The sequence below is a fragment of the Onychostruthus taczanowskii genome, unplaced genomic scaffold (genome assembly GCF_017590055.1).
Source record: "Onychostruthus taczanowskii isolate IOZ18803 unplaced genomic scaffold, ASM1759005v1 scaffold21, whole genome shotgun sequence".
Classification (NCBI taxonomy): Eukaryota; Metazoa; Chordata; class Aves; order Passeriformes; family Passeridae; genus Onychostruthus; species Onychostruthus taczanowskii.
The window spans coordinates 12,825,398-12,844,953 of NW_024499351.1; the positions used below are offsets into that span (position 1 = coordinate 12,825,398).

Genomic DNA, 19,556 nt, shown 5'->3' on the forward strand with positions numbered 1-19,556 from the left:
AAAACTGCAAAGGAACTTTAGCTTTTAGGAAACAGTTGTCAGGATAATCATCTCCTGTATCATCCCAAAAAGATGACCCTTCAGGCAGTACAACTCCCTGAATACCACAACAGAGGACAAAGTCAACACTTATTCAAGAGGCAAGGTCACAACGTTATTCAGCTACCAGCACCACAACAGCACACAGATTTAATTTTCCATCCGAGTAGAGATGTAGAGCATAATCTCCCTTATGAGACATGGCAGAACTATAAAGTGAGTAAGGGCTTGTGCAGACTGTTTGCTTGACACATTGTGAAAGGAAATCCTTCCCATAGTCTCCAATGGATTCTGTTTTGAGACAACAAAAACACATTTTGGCTGTTCTGGATGTTATGGACATGACTGGAGACTGTTACATATTTAGGGGTTAATGATTCATGTAACAGTGACCATGAGCAGGCAAAGCCTGTGAGGTGCTGTGCACACAGCAGGACATTCAGGCCTGAGCTGTGCTGCACAGATCCCTTGGCTGCCAGATAAATTCACTGAGTCCTAGGAGAACACCTTCTAGAATGAAGCTGTTTTCTTGTGAGAAAATTATACAAAGGCTCAAAAGAGCAAAAGGGAGACCTTCTCTCCATGGCCAGGACCTGTACTGCTCTTATGCAATGTGCAATGAGCAATGGGGAAATCATTCAGGCTCTGTCCAACTTTGCATGGATGCAGGGCACCCAGCACATGGTGGGACACAAGATTTACTTGTCATCTGTCTTCCTCCTCTTATTCTATCTTACCAAAGCAGTTACCCTATCAAGCCATTTGTTGCTAAACCTTTCTCACTGACATCTGGAAAAAGCTGTGCACACTCTCCCCACCATCCCACCCATCAAGCCATTTGTTGCTAAACCTTTCTCACTGACATCTGGAAAAACACACTCTCTCTTCCCCCCCATCCCACCATGTAGAACAAGGAATCAAAACTGAACCAGTGAGATCAGTGGTTCATGGTTGAGCAAAACATACAAAATCTGTTAGAATTTGCAAGCAATTCCATTAATCATACAAAAGAAGTATTTGTTAAATAAATTTTGACATTCACTCATCAAATGCTTGTGGAAAAGTTACTTTAAAAATCTTCACTGGACTTTATACTCTACTTCAGGAAATAAATCAACATGAAACATGGATGTGAATAACCAATATATCTTATATGCTGAAGTTTTGTATGCATTTTAAATGTAATTGATTTGAACTGTAATTAAAATTCATGATCTTAGAAGAAATTATTCAAAACAGTTTTTAGCTGTCTCAAAAATCATGATCTTAGAAGAAATTATTCAAAACAGTTTTCAGCTGTCTCATTAACAAAGTCTAGCTTTACAAAACTTTGTATTCTCTTAACCTTTGGTATACAGTAGTAACAAAAAGAACACTCTTAATTTTGAAAAAAATGTATTTGATATAAAAAAGTGAACTAGTAATATTATTAGCCTTAGAAGTTTTAAAATACTGATAATTCTCAGAACACTGGAAGTACAGTTCTTGGGGGTTTATGGTTGGTGGTCAGTTTCCTAGCTACATAGTTGGTACAGCCATTACAAGGGGCTGACATTAACACTGCTGAGGCTGGAGAGGAGAATTAGGTTTATTTGCATCAAAAAAATCAGACTGAATACAATATATTTCCTATATGTTTAAAATTATTCTTTTAGCCTTATTTTATTTTTACCCTTCTTTGTTAAGGAAAACAGGAATTATTTTAGTAGTTGTTTTAGCTTTCCATGTCAGCAGTTTGGTAACTCTTAAGGCCCTTGAAGGGCAGTAGAGAAGAGTACAAACTCATTTGAGGTAATTCACCAATATGCAGTAACAGGTTTTGTTTTAAAGAGAAATTCTTTCACATTGACCCCATGGAACAAAACAGTTCTGCATGTTGCTAACATACATTGATATAGACATCATTGCTGATGTTTGAAGTTAATTGGGTCTGACCTTAAACTGTGGTTTCCTTAAAGTCACAGAGCATCACACTAAAAATTAAACCTTTCCCTCTCAAAAAGGACTTTAAAGAATCTTCACACAAAAATGGGGAATCCCTTTTGTTGACTTGAAATTTAGATTCTATTTTCCCCTGGCCACATCACTGTGGAGTAATGATTGTCTGAGGTCCCTGACAAGTAGCTCCTCAATTACGGCAGTTTAGACTGTCATTCTAAGGAAAAACAGAAAAATTGTAGTTTGCCTTCACATGCCATCAGAGAGGTAAAGCAGTAATTTATTGGTTACTTATGAATTAATCTAGTAATTCTTGACTATAGTTCTATAACTTCAGTATTTATATTTGTGTTCTATAATGGTGTCAAAAATTTCTTACTTCTGGATAAATAAGAACATGCTAGGAAGAGTTTTACTGGTAGGCTGTAACTAAGTGAAATTCAGTAACAATGGGTTACATAAATTACAAATAAGAACCTGTTGGAGATAAAAGGCTCTTTCACAAATGCACAGCAAATAAAGAGCTTTAGAAAAGTATTACTAATTTGAACACTCCTGCAAAACTTTTATGAAAACATAAGGTTGCAGTAAGTATTTAAATAGCGTTCTATCAGTTTTATTTTATAGCAATTATTTCATACCTTTATGTGTTGAAAATAATCATAATGTCCTTGTAGAAACATGGAATTCTCTACAGCTACAAACACAATTAGATTGTCAATATTAAATTCAATTTCTTCCTAATTCTGTGTAGGAATATGTCAATGTGCAGCTATATGGCCCATATTCATGCATTTGTCAAGAATTTATTTCCAGAAAACTAGTGGTTGTTTTTGTGAGAGCCTCTTCCTTTCTCATCTGGCAGACTCGGATGAAATCAGTAAGCAGTGCTAAGACAAAAATTTCCTAGTCTATAGAATATACAGAGTATGGGTACACACAAAACCTTGACTTCAAGAGCTGGGATTCCAAGTCTAATCATGTAATGATGGAATGGACAATTTAAAAAACGTTTTAAAAATGTTTATTATTCCCTTTGCCTTAAGCATCAAATACAATTTTAACGTCTCGTTTTTCATCTACTATCAACAATCCTGTTGTGTATCCACAAACCTTTCACAAATTCTATCACCTGAATGCATCTGTGTTTAGTCCTTACATTGAGCTGCTAACATAAAGATAAGAATGCAGAGGTTGCTGATCAGAAGTACATCTTTCATGCAAATTACATCCCCTTCTTTTGCAAGAATGTGGATAGCAATACTGTTCCAGAACAATCTGCACATTATATGAGGTTAACTAATCTTTTTGCTTATTCTTCTAAGATGACACATTTCTTCAGTACTCTTCTTGTTCATTTTAAATACTTAGGAAAGTATCAGCACTGACTGCAAATATTTACCCAAGAACATAGGGTTTGAAGCCATAAAAAGCCTTTGGCTTTTTATGGTGCTCAAAGCTTAAATGATCCACTGTGGAGTTCAACAGAAAGTGATATATAATACAACACCTTTAAAGTACAAAAAACAAAATTATTTTTAATATTCTCATTAAATACAGGCTTTCAAGCAAACTTAAAGTTATTATTTTGTATTTTGCTTACTGTCACTAAAATATTAAAGGTTTTAAGCCTATAAAATTTTCCAAAAATATATATATTAAATCATAAACACCTGACAAATTTTAAAATACGTGAGTTATTTACCTACAAGTAAGCTCTACTTTATCTTTTAATAAAATGATTCAAGGAATTGAAATATAATTAATAATGCAACTACCCATTCCTGCAACTTTTACTCCCTTTTTAGATCAGAATGACACTAAAAATTTTAAAGTTTTGAATCCCCAGACTACAATATTAAAAAATAAACAAAACTTATTTTATTAACTAAATACTTTTACACATACTAAACATGAGTCATGTAGGTATAGTTTTAGTTTACAGAACATCTTTTATTGACAAATGATGTAGTGGAAATAATGCCCATGTGCAATGAAACCTTAAAGCACTTATTAATATTACTCTGCAGAGAAAAATTTATTAATAAAACTCATCCTGCAGTAGTATACACTATGTGAGTTTACAGGCAATTATGACTATCCCAGCATGCTTTATTCCTAATTTACAGTCAAATTATCCATCAACTTTTACATTTTAAAATAACCTTACACACAACACAGAGTTATTGTTTAGTTTCATTGAATCACCACACATAAACTTAATTGAAGGATTCTGAAAATCACAATTATTAGCAAATATTCAGTCCCTAGTTTTAAAAGATGATATTTTCCAGAGCATATGACTTCAAATATCTGTTTCAAAGTTGCAATTATATTATTAAAATTCAGTTTATTTGAATTGAATAAATTTCTTCTTATAAAATGTTAAATGGAATGAGTTCAGATAAAATATTTCAAATAACTTAATAAATGAAATTAATAATGCAATAAACTTGAATAACTTAATAGCATTAAATCTAATAAGTAGAAAAAAGTGTAACACACAATTTACTGTTTTTCATCCATGCAAAAATGGATACAGGACTAAATTATATTATCCAAACTAGCCTCTGACTAAAATTTTTGTCTGAATGCCACAGGAAGCATATAATAAATTAGATTAGAATCCTAAACTTCATCATGAAAGACACTGATAATGACACACAGTGATCATAGCTCTGATGTGCTGTAAAGCAATAAATTTTACTTCCATTTTTCAGGTAAAGAAATGGAAACAATTAGACCAATTCACAGCCCAGTGCCACACTTTGCATTTGTCTGCTGCCTTCCTAATTTCTAGACTAGATCCTTTCATAAAGATCAATCTTGAAAATTATTTTTTACATACATATCCTAGATACCCCATACTGTGTGGAAAAATAAAGCTCCATTTAAACACAATAAAATATTGTGTTGTAAATTTTTTTCCATAAATAAAATGGTTTAATAATATGTGAATAACAAAATCAGTTATTTCAAAATAAAGTTCTACTGATTTTTTTATTGTCCCATTGAAAATTTTCAGCATGTTTCCTGCTTTTGTATCAGCAGTGATTTCATTGCTATTTACTGCAATAAATGTCTGTTACTATCATGTTGAGTGATAAAATTCATGGTCCCAGCATTATTTCAGGGCACTTGCAAATCCAGTAAACAACTCATTTATTCACACCTATTTGGTGTTTGCTTAGCTATTTAAAAATAACACAGACTATAAACTATTATTTCAGACTTGGAGACTAGGATTTGGATTTCTTATAAATTAGAAATCTAACTTCACCAGCTGGAGCATTCATGATCTGCAAACCTTTGTTCACTACCCTTCTCCAAATTATTAGGTGCTAGTGTCTGATCAATGACTATGATTGTAACAACCATCTTTTCTGAAGGAAATATACTATTCTTTTAGCTACTTGTGGCCTATTTTCTAGCTGTATCTTACGTTATTTCATAATTGCATATTCTAGAAAAATAATCCTTGAAGGAAAAGGTCCAAATAGAAGCAGGGAGATTTTCTCATTCCGCTGCAAGAAAATACCACCTATTACATGTCTCTGCCACACACAGTCATACATGCCATGCAAAGAGACAGGCTGCCCTGAGAAAAACAAGTGCACTTTCTCCTTGTCAGTGGCTGCAAGAGATCTCTTCTGCATAATAGCAACAAACACTTTTAATCCTTTCACCTTCAGTTTCTCCCTACCCTCCATACACATAAAATAACAGAACATTTAGGCACTGTTGACAAAATTATGAAAACAAAGTATTCTGATTAAATTAACACTGAGATCAGTAGCACAGCTTCAAAAAGTCCCTAAACAATGTAACAGGGTATATGAAAATGATTCCTCTTGGTTTTGATGATTTTTTGTATTTATTACTTACGGCAAATCTTCCATTCTGGAGGCCTCATGTCTTGGGTCCAGCAGATCATAACCACATTCATTGTAGATTTCTAAGTAGGAAACATGAGTTGTGTACACTTTACTGCTATCCTGGATAAGAAAAATAAATAGTATTATAAACAGAAGTCAGAGGTAGATTAAAAGCTAAATTTATTTCTATGGCTTCCAGGTCACTTTCACACTTGGTCTCTTTTCCTGGGTATGGTGCACATGTTCAATTTCTTATACTTTCACGTTATGTGTTACCATATGCATAAAGACCTAAGAAGAAGAAAGGGAAAAAAAAAATCCACAAAAACTCCCAACCGAAATAGACACACACACACAACACTCACTAAAACAAAAATCCCCCACAAAACCCCACAATTACCATGAGTTTAGTCTGGGATTTTTAATTGATTCTGTATACTTTAAAAAGTCTGTATATATTTAGAACATATGGGAGCTGCTTACAGAACTATGCAACATGACATTTTTCACTTCTGCACTAAAAAAAGAAAGTTATCATAATGAGGTAAATGCTCATATTATGGGTAGAAAGACTGTGCTTAAAAAAATAAAGCAAAAGTAAAAACAGCAACAAAAATAAGATTTCCTTCATTTAGAAACATCAGTGACATACTGCTTTTCATTCTCTTCATAACATTAGAGCACTGTATATGATGTCAGCTGTTCTCTGCAATCGCAATTCTTTTGGTAAATTGCATTGCCAAAAAGTAATTTAACACAACTGAGTTTTGCCAACAGTTTTCCCCTGCCCCAAAGCCAAATCCAAACAACATAAACCTCAAAATAGTGGGCTATGACTTCCAAAATTAAAGAAATAAAAGAGAATAAAAAAAATTCAATCACTTCTTTTCAGCAGACAAAACCACTGTGAAAGCACTCATATCACAGTTGAAATTTAATAATTCAATCCACTTCAGGTTTTTTTTGCAAAATACTTTGAGATATAACTAGTCACTTTCATTTAATAATTATTTCCCATGTTTTTTTAATTGGTTCTGACAGTTCACTATTTCAAGGGACATAATTTGAAAGATGCACTACAGATGGATGGAAAAAATGTAGTAAGGAACAGTTCAAACAGGATGCCATGGAAATAGGAGAATTTCTAAATTAAAAGGAGATGCTATTAAAAACAAAGGGCTTGATTTGCTTCTCATTTAGTTCTCCAGTTTTGTTTCTTTGGTTTCAAACTGTGCTGTCTTTGTCCAAGTAAGAGCTTAACAATTCTTGTATTTCATGTCCCTGATTTCACTTTCTCCTGTTTCATCCTACTTAGGGTTAGAAGGCAAATGATTCTTCTCCACTATTTGAGTGCCTTCCAAACCACAGTTGTAGGTATAAAGAAGTGCAACAGGGTGAAAGATACAAAACAAAAGACAGGAGGAAAGACAAAACATTAAGAAGAGGTCCTTTAAAATGCACTAAGAAAAAAAATATATGAAACAATGTTTTGGAAGCAGGAAAATTGAAATAGCCCTATAGGAGTAACTAAGTATAGCTTTTGATCCAAAACCCAGTCTGAAGTGGGAAACATTCATATTTTTCTGCTGAGAATTTGACAAACATACTAGTTATTTCTCATCCTATTTTGTTTTTATTAAACAATTAACATTAGAAAAGAATGTCGGTGTGTTAATCCTGCTTGTTGCTGGCAATTACACAATAAATCTGCTCTACTTTCCACAAAAAAAGTCCTCCATGGAGGTTGTGTGAGTGCAGCAGAAAGTCTAAGATAACGTGATCATGCATGTTTTTTTCATTTCCATTCCCACAATAGCAAGTTTTTGTGCATCTGCCACATGCTGTGTACATTTACCTGCCAAAGCCATACTTCCAAAGAGCCAAAGTGATTATTCACTCTTGTTAACCCTTTCTGAGACAGGGCATATTAATGGGACTGAGCCATATGCCCTCATGCAAACAGATTGGTACTCTGTAGCACATGACTGAAAGAGTATAAATGTACAGTGGAATGATTTATGTTAATGACAAATCATATTTAAATTGGCTTAATTAAATAGCTTTGCTAAAATGTGAAGATTAATGAGTCATAGGCCTGGTGAAATAAATGAAGAGACAAAACATAAATTACACCAGACTCCTCTCTTCCTCTCTTCACTTTCTCCTATAATTATAAAAGTACTGGAATAATTGACTGTGTTGACTCATATAAGTATTTCAGACACTAAAATAAAATTAAATTTCTCACAAACATAATAAACATAACAAAAAAATCAATGTGGTTACTCTGGCACATCCTTTCACTTATTGACTCATTTCATGACATAAGTCAAAATGAAATGCAATGCATGCAATACAAAACCAGAGTGGAGCTGATATAAGTGTTAGACAAGGAGAACCACTTGTGTGATCTGAAGTTATGCTCCACGAGCTAAAAATAGCCTGGGTTTTAAAACTACACAAGCCCCCCACAATGATGCCCATAATTTTTCAGACTATTGCAATAAACTAGGTAGCCAAAACAACTACAAATATATTCTTGCACACAGTAAATACTGTGTCAAGTTAGATATTTTGCTAAGTATTAGTTTTAGGACTTCCACTAACACTATTATAAAAACAACCATTAGCAATAGTTAAGTATTTGAAATCAGACATTAAAAATAAACAAAAAATAATGCTCCATACCTTCTGCAATTGATCAAAAATATAAGATAAAGTCCTGGGAATGATGCCTCGATCACTGTAACGTTCTGCTCCTCCTGTGATGGTAAAAGTTTTGCCACTGCCTGTCTGACCATATGCAAAGATAGTACCATTGTATCCAGCCAAAACACTATACAATTAAAAAAAAAAGGAAGATAATTAACATTTAAGGCAGAACATATTGTCCATTATCAACTTTGTATAGAACCAAAATACAATTAACAGTAATTCTTAATTACATAGCTACTGTCTTTGGTAATACAAGAGTACACTTTAGATACATTCTAGATTCTATAGAATTTAAACTATCGAGAATAGAAGGATTTCTTGACGCCTTGACTTAATCCATTATTAGCTGATCATACTTATTACTATTTACACTACCTTTTCATACGTTTTAGTTTGGCAGATGATTTTTTGCAAGCATATTTAATCTCTTTAAAGACTGCAGATGTCAGGAATTGAGCCATCCATACACTGGAAGAATCAAGAAATATTTCACACAGGACCTCATTAAAAGCAAACAGAAAACTCTGTTGTGGTTAGAAACTCATGGAAGGATACTGTTATAGCAGGGTCCAGCTTTTATTCTGAGGATGACTATACTGAACACAAGACTATGCTTTGAAAAGGGTATGCTGAAGAACCTGTGCTTAAATCAGTGTAATAAAATCTTCATTTACTATGAAAAGACATAACCCCACATTGGTAATAGCAAACTTTTCTGTTATAATTATGGCTGTACAAGAAGCTTCAATAGAACAGACAAAATAGCTATTAATGACATAGCATGAAATGGCATTCAGACTCATCTTTTTCATACCTCCTATTTCTCTTTGCAGAAATGCCTAATCAAAGTCCAGTTCAAATACCTTTCTTTAATTCACCACACTGCCACCATTGACTTACACCTTATTTCCACTAAACAGTAGGTAAGCTTAATCACCTTAAATTTTGGACTGGATTTACTATGCTTAAGGACCTACTAATTTTGTTCAACAGATTGAAAACCAAAAATTATTCTTGTGCATTTTGCTTCAAGAAGAAATGATAAATTAGCTACAATTTCAATAAATAAAAAGAGGGAAAACAACTCTTGTGTAAAAGGAAAAGTATACAGATAGCTGCTGGTCTGGCGCCACAAGAGATGCAATGATTCTCCAACTTATTAAAGTTTATTTAAAGGCCTGGGTAGTTGCCAAATTGCTTATTTTAATGCATTACAGTAGGATGTCAAAGACAAAAACAGAAAACATGTTGAAAGGAGCTACAGTGAACATCTGCTCCCAAAACATGCAAAGATGGAATATATATAAATATTAGATTCCAGATGTTACAAATCAAAACAATTATTATGATAAAACACCTCATTCATCTATCTCAGGAACTCCTAGTGCCCACTGTCAAAATATCTGAATGCTGACAACAGCAATGACTTGTCGGAAGGTAGGGGGTATCAACAGAAGTTCAGACATGGCAGATTCAAACCTAGCAAGAGGAAATGATTCTTCAACCAGATTGTAGTTAAGCTGTGCAACTCTTTGCTTTGAACATTAAAATGTCACACAGGCTTCAGCAAAGATTGGACTAAATCACCAAAACATTTTTCTTCAGCCCTACTAATCACAGAGAAATCAGCAAGTCCCTAAACTACAAATAACTAAAGACAATACATGCAGGAGGCAGCTCTACATGCTCACTCTATTTTTTTCCTCTGAGCATTGTTAGTCCCTGTGAGAGACAACATAGTGCTGTAGATGGAACCTTGGTCTGATGCAATATAGTTGCTCTTCAGCTCTTAAAGAAGAGTTCTCTGGCTCTTCAGAGCTGGCAGCTGGGGTTGTTACATTTTCTTACTCCTTCCCTTCTCTAAAGGTGTGTCTTGCAATGTGTTAAAAACTAATAAACTTGGTTACAAACAATTAACTCAACAGGTTTGCATTCTGATTTCTAACTCCTTCAGAAAAAGTTGTTGATTATAATCACCTCGCATGTAAACACAGGATAAAACATCACATACCATATGCTGCCGAAACAACTGCAAAAGTCAGTGAGTTTTCTTTCAGATATTTGATTCCTATATATTCTTATATTTTCTGCAATGCATCAGCACAGCTCTGAAAAATTTTCCAGAAAACCCTGACAGCTCATAAAATGGGAGCATATCCATGTCAATAATGCATTCTTCTAAACCAATGCAATTATAGGTTATCTTAATGTTGCATTACATAGATGATTTTAATTCCACAGCTATGTTCTTTAAATTCTGAGCTAAAAATCAACTTTATTTTTTAAACTTATGCGCGAGTATCTATATATGTGTGTATAATTATATATACAAATATCTGCACCCTGTCCATATTTACAGCACACATTTCTTTCATTCAGAGTGTATTACAGCTACTATCAAGTCAATTTAAACCTGCTTGAGGTGCTAAGGAAGTCTGAAAGGAAAGAAGAATACCAATAATACCAGTGAAACTGCTGGCAAAGCCTTCTAAGAGCAACATGCAACTCCATGAGGACAGGATGGAGAACAAATTTCCTTTCTAAGACTGAGAAGCAAAACAGTTTCATAAATAAGAGACAAAGGACTAGGAGTTCAGGCAGGACTGACAAAGCTCCTTTGACTCAGAAGCAAACTGTACACTATGACCTTGCCTCCTGAAAAGAGTAGAGAGGAAGATGCAGTGAAAATGAAAAGCTTCTACCACCTCAGCTTGTGGAGAAAAAAATTAAACTAATGAACTACACAGAAGTTAAGGGTTTGTGCATATGGATAAACTTATGAAAGAACGTATTCCAAAACTGAAGATATATAACTATCACTCTAAGTACAACAGTGTGATTATTAGTAAATGTCAGTTTTGAAGGTCTGCATGTGATAACATGGATTAAGTAAAAAATCCAGGTCTGGTATGTCTTATTCCACTTCTAAGTGCTTCAAGGAAAAAACCCCATCAAAACTCCATCAATCTATTAATTCATTTTCCCATAGAGTTTAACACTGAAAGGTCAACTATATGTAGATGGACCAACCCAAATCAATCAATAAATCAATACCTATTTACTAAATACTTAAGAGGTTTAAGATTTGTACATAATATTGTCAACCCAAGATGCACAATTCCTTTAGGAAAATGAAGAAGCTAAAAAACTTTTATAAACTGTTAGCCACCCACAAAATGCTGTTTAAGAAAACAACACCAAACTACACTGCATAATTACCTTTGGTAAAGTGATGGATCCCTCAGATGCTAAAAGTCAGTATAGTGAGCAGAAAATATACGTGGTGTCTCTTTTGTCCTGAAATATAACTGTAGCAGGTACCAAAAAAGTTGGTAACACCTATTATGACAAGAGAAGAGCATATTTCCTAAACAGCATCCACCAAAAGGATCCTCAAAGATGCTCACTTGCAAATTAAAGCTGTCCGCAACAGCAGGGGAAGTGATTGTTGGCTGGGAAAGTTTGGTAGAAAATCAGCAGCTTTTCTCTGCCTTTTCAGAAAAACCTATTTTGCAAGATGTCAGTTCCCATAGACAAAGTCTGCATCTTTGCTCTTCAGAGTCTTTGAACAGAAGTCCCAAATTTTTGTTAAACCTAGTATTTGAAACCACACAGATTCACATAGATAGTGATGGTAGTCATGTAAGGACTTAAAACTATGCATAAATAAAAATCATGCACTAAAAGTGTATTTTCAGTCATGGTCCCTTGGTGTTATCAGAATATCCAGAGTTTTTTATTTTTTTTTCTCTCTGAGGAATGAATTTTGGCATGGTTAAAGGGACATTTCATTGAATAAGTAGCCTCTTTAGTACTTCAAACAAAACACAAAGACCCACGATCCAAGGACAGGCTTTGCAGAAATAATCTTTCATGCACTTTTACAACATTGTATAGCAACCTGTTCAGAAGTTCATGGACAACTTCCAGACAGATGAGCTAAAATACTGTTGAAGAGATCTGTCTCTAGCACATTTTACCAAAGTTGTGATTGCCAGAGTTACTGGAAGGTCTTGGTTTTTTTATTGATACCAAGCTAGACCTACTACAGAGAAAAAAACCTTCAAAATACAGTGACTAAAATCTTCTCTAAATTTGTATATTTATTTCATTCTATTACAGAATTCAGAGGGAACATTATCATTATTCACTAAAACACGCAGGCATATATTTGTAACACTTTGTGATAGACTTACTTTCTATGAGAAAAGAATAATATATATTAAGAAGTCCATTTCGAACAAACTGTTCATTTGGCTTTGCTTGTACCTTTCGTAACCACACATTCCATGTTTCTATCTGGAAAGCATGGGCCAATTTAGATGTGTCAAGGAAAATTTAATTTGCCACATGAATGAGCAGTAATTCTGACTTGAAGTTCATACCTGTGAACAATAAGATGGAAGGAAGGATAGCCAAGACTCCAAATTCTGTTAAGGTAAGAGTTGCACAAAAAACATGACATTTCAGGGAAAACACAGACATTCAATAGGTTGGCGAAAAGTTGTATTTCAATCTTATTTAATATACTGAGCTGTCTTCATGGCTTATTAACGTGTGGAAGATCTGTTTCATGACTACCAAGAAAGGGCCCAAAAAGTCAGTTGCAAATTCAAAGAGGGCAGAACTAAACATATCAATATTTTAGATTTAACTCATGATACCAGAATATCAGTATTTCCAGATTTTGTAGCATAAATGGTGATTATATCAATACTTGGTAAATATACATTTTTAAATTTAATAGTTATGTTTGTGTTTCAGTGAAAATACATGTGCTCAAGTCATATGAAATTTCACATATTAAACTGAATGTAAGAAAAAAAGGGTTTTTTTTGTATGTTGGAAATGTAAACATGTACATCTATGTAACCACAACTACATATGTTTCCTGCATCTTGAGGTAGGTGGGATGATAAATGTTAGACTTGTCTTTTTGATCACTGTCAGAAAACCTGATTTAAAGCAAAATATTGATGAAGAATCATTATGACTGTTTGCCAAGTATTATGAGCTCAAGGAATATTTATGCAAGAAGAAAGCCTCTTTAGCAAAGTTAATATCATTGAACAACAAAAAACTGTGCAAAAAGATTTGGCGTGGTGGAAATCAGAATAAGACAGAGTGCATGTGAAAAAAAGCAAATAACAGCATAAATTGCAGGCAAGCAGCTCCCAAAGTATGATTAATTATTGTTTATTGCATGTCTAAATCTTCTTTATTCTTTTATTCTGCATTATAATTTGTCATCAAATTATATGTTCTCTTCAAGATGATTATAATTCAGAAAATTATTAGATCTGTTCTTACATTTTACCCAAAGAATTGAATGCTTCTTTTCTGATCAAGGCCTGAAAACGTACTCTTGTTTTTTTAGCAACACAACAGCTTGTGCTTCACCTTACAGAGCTAAACAGCAACAAGTTTAAACAAAAAGAAAGCATTGAATGTTGCCTAGGATTTAAATCACACCTTTTCCAAGCAAAAGGTGGTTTATGCACACAGATACCTAAGGAGGTTGATTTGATACCACTGCTATATAAACCTATTCATATTACAGGAGCAACATGATGGGATAAATTAAAAATGTTCATTTTACCTCCAACTATGACATAGACTACCAAAAAAACTCCCCCATCAACAGTGTTTGAGACAGGAATTAGAATACTTTCAGTATTTTTTCTAACCAGAATACTAAGGGATACTTTCCCTCAACTGGGAAAGAATTCTCTACCTGGAAAGTATTAAGACCGACCATGATCCACAGCTTATTCAAATCAATAACTACCTTTGCAATAGGTCACTGAGTTTTAGGGGAAAAATTTAATGTAGCAAATTTTTGCTGCTGTAAATGCTTGAACACGCTACAGGATTTACACTTATCTGCATGTATCAAAAGTACATCAAATACCTTAGAAACTCCCAGCATAAATTCTACAAATATTTTTTCCAGTTAACATGGAATACTCTTAATTTTTGTACATCTCTTGTTTTGAAAAAGAGACATATAATGGAAAAACAGAAGGCTGAAGCAAATGTTCCTTATATATTCCACTTTCAGTAAAACATTAATACCACTTAATTACCCAAGTGTTGTTACATAAAAGCTTATGTAATTATGATTGTTCAAGAAAACCAGTTTTGGCTTAATGAAAAATTCATTATGACATGTGGTCTCTTCAGCAATTTGGACTTGGAGAAACTACCCATTATCAAGCATAGGACAATTTTTCACATGAATGTAAAGCAATACCATGTGGTTTTTTTCCCGCTCATGGATTCTCACTCACTTATCAAGTAACTTGCCTGTTCTACTTGTACCTAGCGGTGATTTCAAACCATGCACAGTGAGATATGAACTTTTAATTTGAAAATTCAGTTCAGACTCCTATTTAAATGACTGCTGTTACAGAGCTATCAACTGGCACTTCCAGTCACTGTACTGCTTTGTCTCATACCTGAAAGCTGTCTAATTTCTAAATATAGTGTGATACAGAAGTATAACTCATGGAAGCAATTCCACTTAAATTGATAGATAGGTTATGTTTACAACCGCCTAACATTCCTCAAGAGTGAAATTCCTCAAGTGAGGGGTAGACAATTTATTGGTAGTTACTGCAGTCTAAAATATCATTCAGTACTTCGTCCTTGAGTATCTGAGACAATATAAATAGTGGTAAAAACCCAGTGACAGTAGACAGAGGTTGAAAGCAGACTGAGGTTGTTTTATTGTGGTTGGGTTTTCTGACTACATTTTGTTTTAATTTCCAGTGAAGATCATTTGTTCTATTTAAAGCTTACGGACACAGAGCTTTGCATTTGTTTCTGTGCTCATTGTTAATGAGACTTTAGGGAGGCTTTTGCCTAACTATAACCAAGAATTCGGCTTCCTCTGCTGCTGCACTGCTTTTGCTGAATCAAACAGAACAGTTACCTTCAAAACTGGAAAAAAACCAAGAAAATAAAACTCTCCTCCTTGAGTTCTGTACCCACTTTTGGGCTCCCCAGCAGATGAAAAACGCACTAAAGAAACTGGAGTGAGCCTGCCAGAACCAATTGAATTCAGGCTGCAGCATGTCGTGCGCAAGAAGCCAAGTGAACTGTTTCCTATCAACCCAGAGAAGAGAAAGCCTTACACGTACCTAATTACCACCTTCTGCAAGAGATCATTAGAGATGGACTCCAACTCCTCCCAGAGGTTTACATTGGTAGAACACAAAGCAGTGGTCACAAGTGGCAAGAGAAGTGAGTATAAGGAAAATATTCTTCACAGTGAGAGTAGTTAAGCCTTGGAACAGGTTCCCAGATGGATTATGGGATTCCCATCTTTGGACATTTTTGAATCTCCATTGGACGAGGGCCTGAGAAATGTGACCTAGAAGCCAGACTTGCTTTCCTCAGAAGATTGGTCCAGATGACCTACAGAGATCCCTTCTTTCTTAATTATTTTAATAGGCTGAAAAAGTTCAAAGTGAAAGTTTTGTACAAAGTTCGTAATATGAATAAATAAAACGATGAAAACCTCTTATTAAGTAAGATCAAATTCTGTAAGTGTTTTTAAGTAGGTAAGAGAAAATCCTGAGAACAAGAAACAACTTTGATCTTAAAAACTTATTTAATATTTTTTGTTTATTTTTGCTTCATATTATCATTTCTGAGTTCTGCCATCTTCATTTTAAATGAGTAGTAGCATAAAGGCATGTGGTCAAAACAAATATTCGATACTACAAAATATTAGACTGATGAAAAAAGCAGAAGACACCAGTATCTCTGATATATGGATACTGTTGGCCCTCTCTTTATCTCAGTTCTTGCAGACCTGAATTTTTTTTTTTTAAATCAGTGCCCCTCATTTTGCTTCCTTCTATCTCATTAAACCTAAATTCATTGATATTAAAAAACAAATTAACCAAATCCTGGCAAAACTGGCCCTCTCCGCCCCTTCTCCCCCAACTCCTCCTTCCAAATTATATTGAAGATAAAAAGAACTTAATTTCAAGGATCTGGAAAATAAGTTTTCAGGAGAATTTGTCTTCACAGAGACTTAGCTTTCACATATCTTCTAACAATTGGAGGTCAGACTAAAGTTTATTTTAATTAAAATAAAGCATCTCAGTATGACTTTTTTTTATGTCTTTGCCAGATTTGTGGAACAAATCCAAATTAGTAATGCCTCATGTTTAAGAAACAAAACTGATTTCCAAACGTGCATGTAGCTGCTTTTGAGAAATTAGTGCAGGCAAGTTTCCTTAGAAAAATCAGTTCTCCCACAGAAAAAAAAACAAAACAAAACAAAACAAAGGAACGCATTTTCTTGTTTGGACAAAGACCTCTACATGTATTTAGAATTTCACCATAAACATTGTAACAGATAAGTGACACAAAGATATTCTGAATCAAAGCTGTCAAACTGTAACTTAAATTAAGCAACCTTCTTGAACAATTCTAAATTGCACAATTTATGTCAAAACAAACAAGCAACTAATAGTCATTTGAGAAGAAACATCAATGACACTTCTCACTTTTTATTGCCTCATAACTGTACTCACTTTGAGAAAGAACAGCAAGCATTGCTAATTTCTCAATTTAAGGGAAAATTTAAGCTATATTTCTTTCAAGATGACATCTGAAACAATGTGTCCTTTTGCTCTATATAGATTCTGCAGGTCTTGGTGAGGCAGATCACTGCATTAAACATTGTGTGACAAATATATCCAAGTATAGAATGAATAATTGTTAATAAAAATGTTTTTACTACATTTTCTGTAAGAATACACAATACAGCCGAAAACAAAAACAACCAACCCATGAAACCAGCTGATAGTAACCTGGAGTAGTTTATATATTACGCTAATTCTTAGGACAAATATAGCACATGAGAAGAAACCAGAACCTGTAGAAATGCGAGCATTATCCCCAAGGCCATCAGTTTTCACAAGATCACAGGTGATTTACATTAGGTTTATAAACAGCTGAGCTATTTCTTATTTGAATGAGACAAAAAAAGAAAATATTTTCAAATGTTATTCTTTAAAAAAAAAAAAGAAATCTAATATTGAAACATTGATTGAGTTTTTAGTTCAAATTAGAACTGAAAATTCCACTAACTCAAAACAGTTAATATTTTCTACTTAATTTCTGGTTGCATACATAATCATAATATTTAATATTTCAAATATTTTGAGAGTAGCCTTGTTTAGTTGTGAAGCTAAAGCAATGCTTAATCATTAGCAAATTTTTAAAGTAGGCCGTTATTTATTTTCTATGGTTTTGATGCAGTAACAGAATTCGTGCTGCTTCATAACTGCACAAAAATATTATCAAGAATATATATATTTAAAATGAGAAGGAAAATAAACAACATAAGAGATGACTCAAGGATAGAAAAAAATGAATAAAGTTCAAGCAAGTCATAAGCTTATAATAGTTTGCAGAGGCTGGCATTTTTGACTGAAGAAGCAAATTAAACAAACTAATGTCTGGTGCCTTTGAAACCACAGGCAAGATGACAATGTAACTGGACTTACAAAAAGAGAAGTAGTGGCCCAACATCAAAGAAAACCTACTTAAAAAGGAGGGGAAAAAAAAAAAGGAAAAAGAAAAGAAAGTTTCATCCAATTTCCATCCATCCAAGTACAAAATAGAAAGATTTTAGTATCCTGAGCATTGCCTTTCTGGTTTTAGTTTAAACAGTGCCCAAGATTTTTTTTTTTTTTTCCTAAGCATTCAAGTCTCTAACTGAATTTCCTCAGGCCTGTAAGAATTCAGGACAAAGAACCTCAAAATGTTACTGAGCTATTTCATTAATATTTTCCTGCTATTTCTTTTCACTGGCAATACACACACAAAAACTGTTCCCTTAGTAAAGTGACTCCAACAACAGAAACATGTGCACTTGCAACAGCTTTTTCATGCAAGAGAATATTGACTGTGAAAGAAACAAATAATGAAAGACATTTTGCTGCAAAAAAAAAAGTGATCTTTAAGAGAAGCAGGGCAATTCTTATTCTATGATGAAAAAGGAAATGGTATCACTAACCACAGAGTGAAACAAATTTCAGGCCCAGTTCAGGATTCCATTAGCCAAGGAATCCATGACTCTGAATATATTTTGAAATTTATATTTTTGTCTACAAAGAGACAAAAAATTAAGGGAGTGGATAAAAAACATTAACACACTTCAGTTATTATCAACTCTATTATAAAAACACAAATAAAATTATCAGTAACAGCAGAAGCACAATTTAGAATACAAGCATTACCTCATTATAATGCTATGAGACAGTATTGATTTCATTAATAATGGTTTTATAAGTCAATTTCAGCATTAAAGACAAAGATTCAACTATTTAGGGATAGTTGTCTGCCTAAACACCATTGATCTTAATAGCATTAAAGTACTTTCAAGTACTTAAAAATATCTAAACTCTGAAACTAAAGCCTACATAACAGAGAAAATTAAGATATAAAACAAGTATTTTATCAGCTAACACTGAAATAAAGGAGAAGAATATCCCTTCCTGATTATTAGAGTACTGTATAGGTCAACTCTTCAACTGGAAAACATGTCCATATTCTAGCATACCACTCCAAAGGGAAAAAAGTAGCCAGTTTCTTGCTAGTTAATTTTGATATGCTGAGCTTTTGTTGAGGATAAAGTCCACAGTACAAAGCAATGAGATTTTAAAATTTCTCTTTCCAAACACACTCAAATTTGATAAAAGTTTTTTTTTTTTTTTTTCTGCAGTCAGCATTAAATCCAGAAATACTTAAAATTAAGTATATGAGTTAATGTGAAGCTATATGGGATCATGTCAGATAAAGAAATGTCTTTTGGATGAGAAAATAACAAGCATTATTTTTAAGTGTCTTTAGCTTATTCTAATGGAATTCACTGGCTTTTCATAATCAGTGGCAATTACCTTTCTGCTTTATGTGGGACTTCAGAGAAGAAAACAGCAGGGGTGGCGAGAAAGAAAATAAAATTAT

At 33.7% G+C, this 19,556-nt stretch overlaps 1 protein-coding gene across 1 annotated transcript in view; it reads right to left on the bottom strand.

Moving 5' to 3' along the window:
- KIF6 (kinesin family member 6) overlaps nucleotides 1-19,556 on the bottom strand; it is a 152,369-nt gene that overhangs the window by 128,710 nt on the left and 4,103 nt on the right. Inside the window, exons 4-5 of the mRNA XM_041404401.1 lie at nucleotides 8,541-8,688; nucleotides 5,863-5,972 (exon numbers count right to left, since the gene is read on the bottom strand). Coding sequence (XP_041260335.1) covers nucleotides 5,863-5,972; nucleotides 8,541-8,688 — 258 coding nt within the window. The remainder of the gene's footprint in view (nucleotides 1-5,862; nucleotides 5,973-8,540; nucleotides 8,689-19,556) is intronic.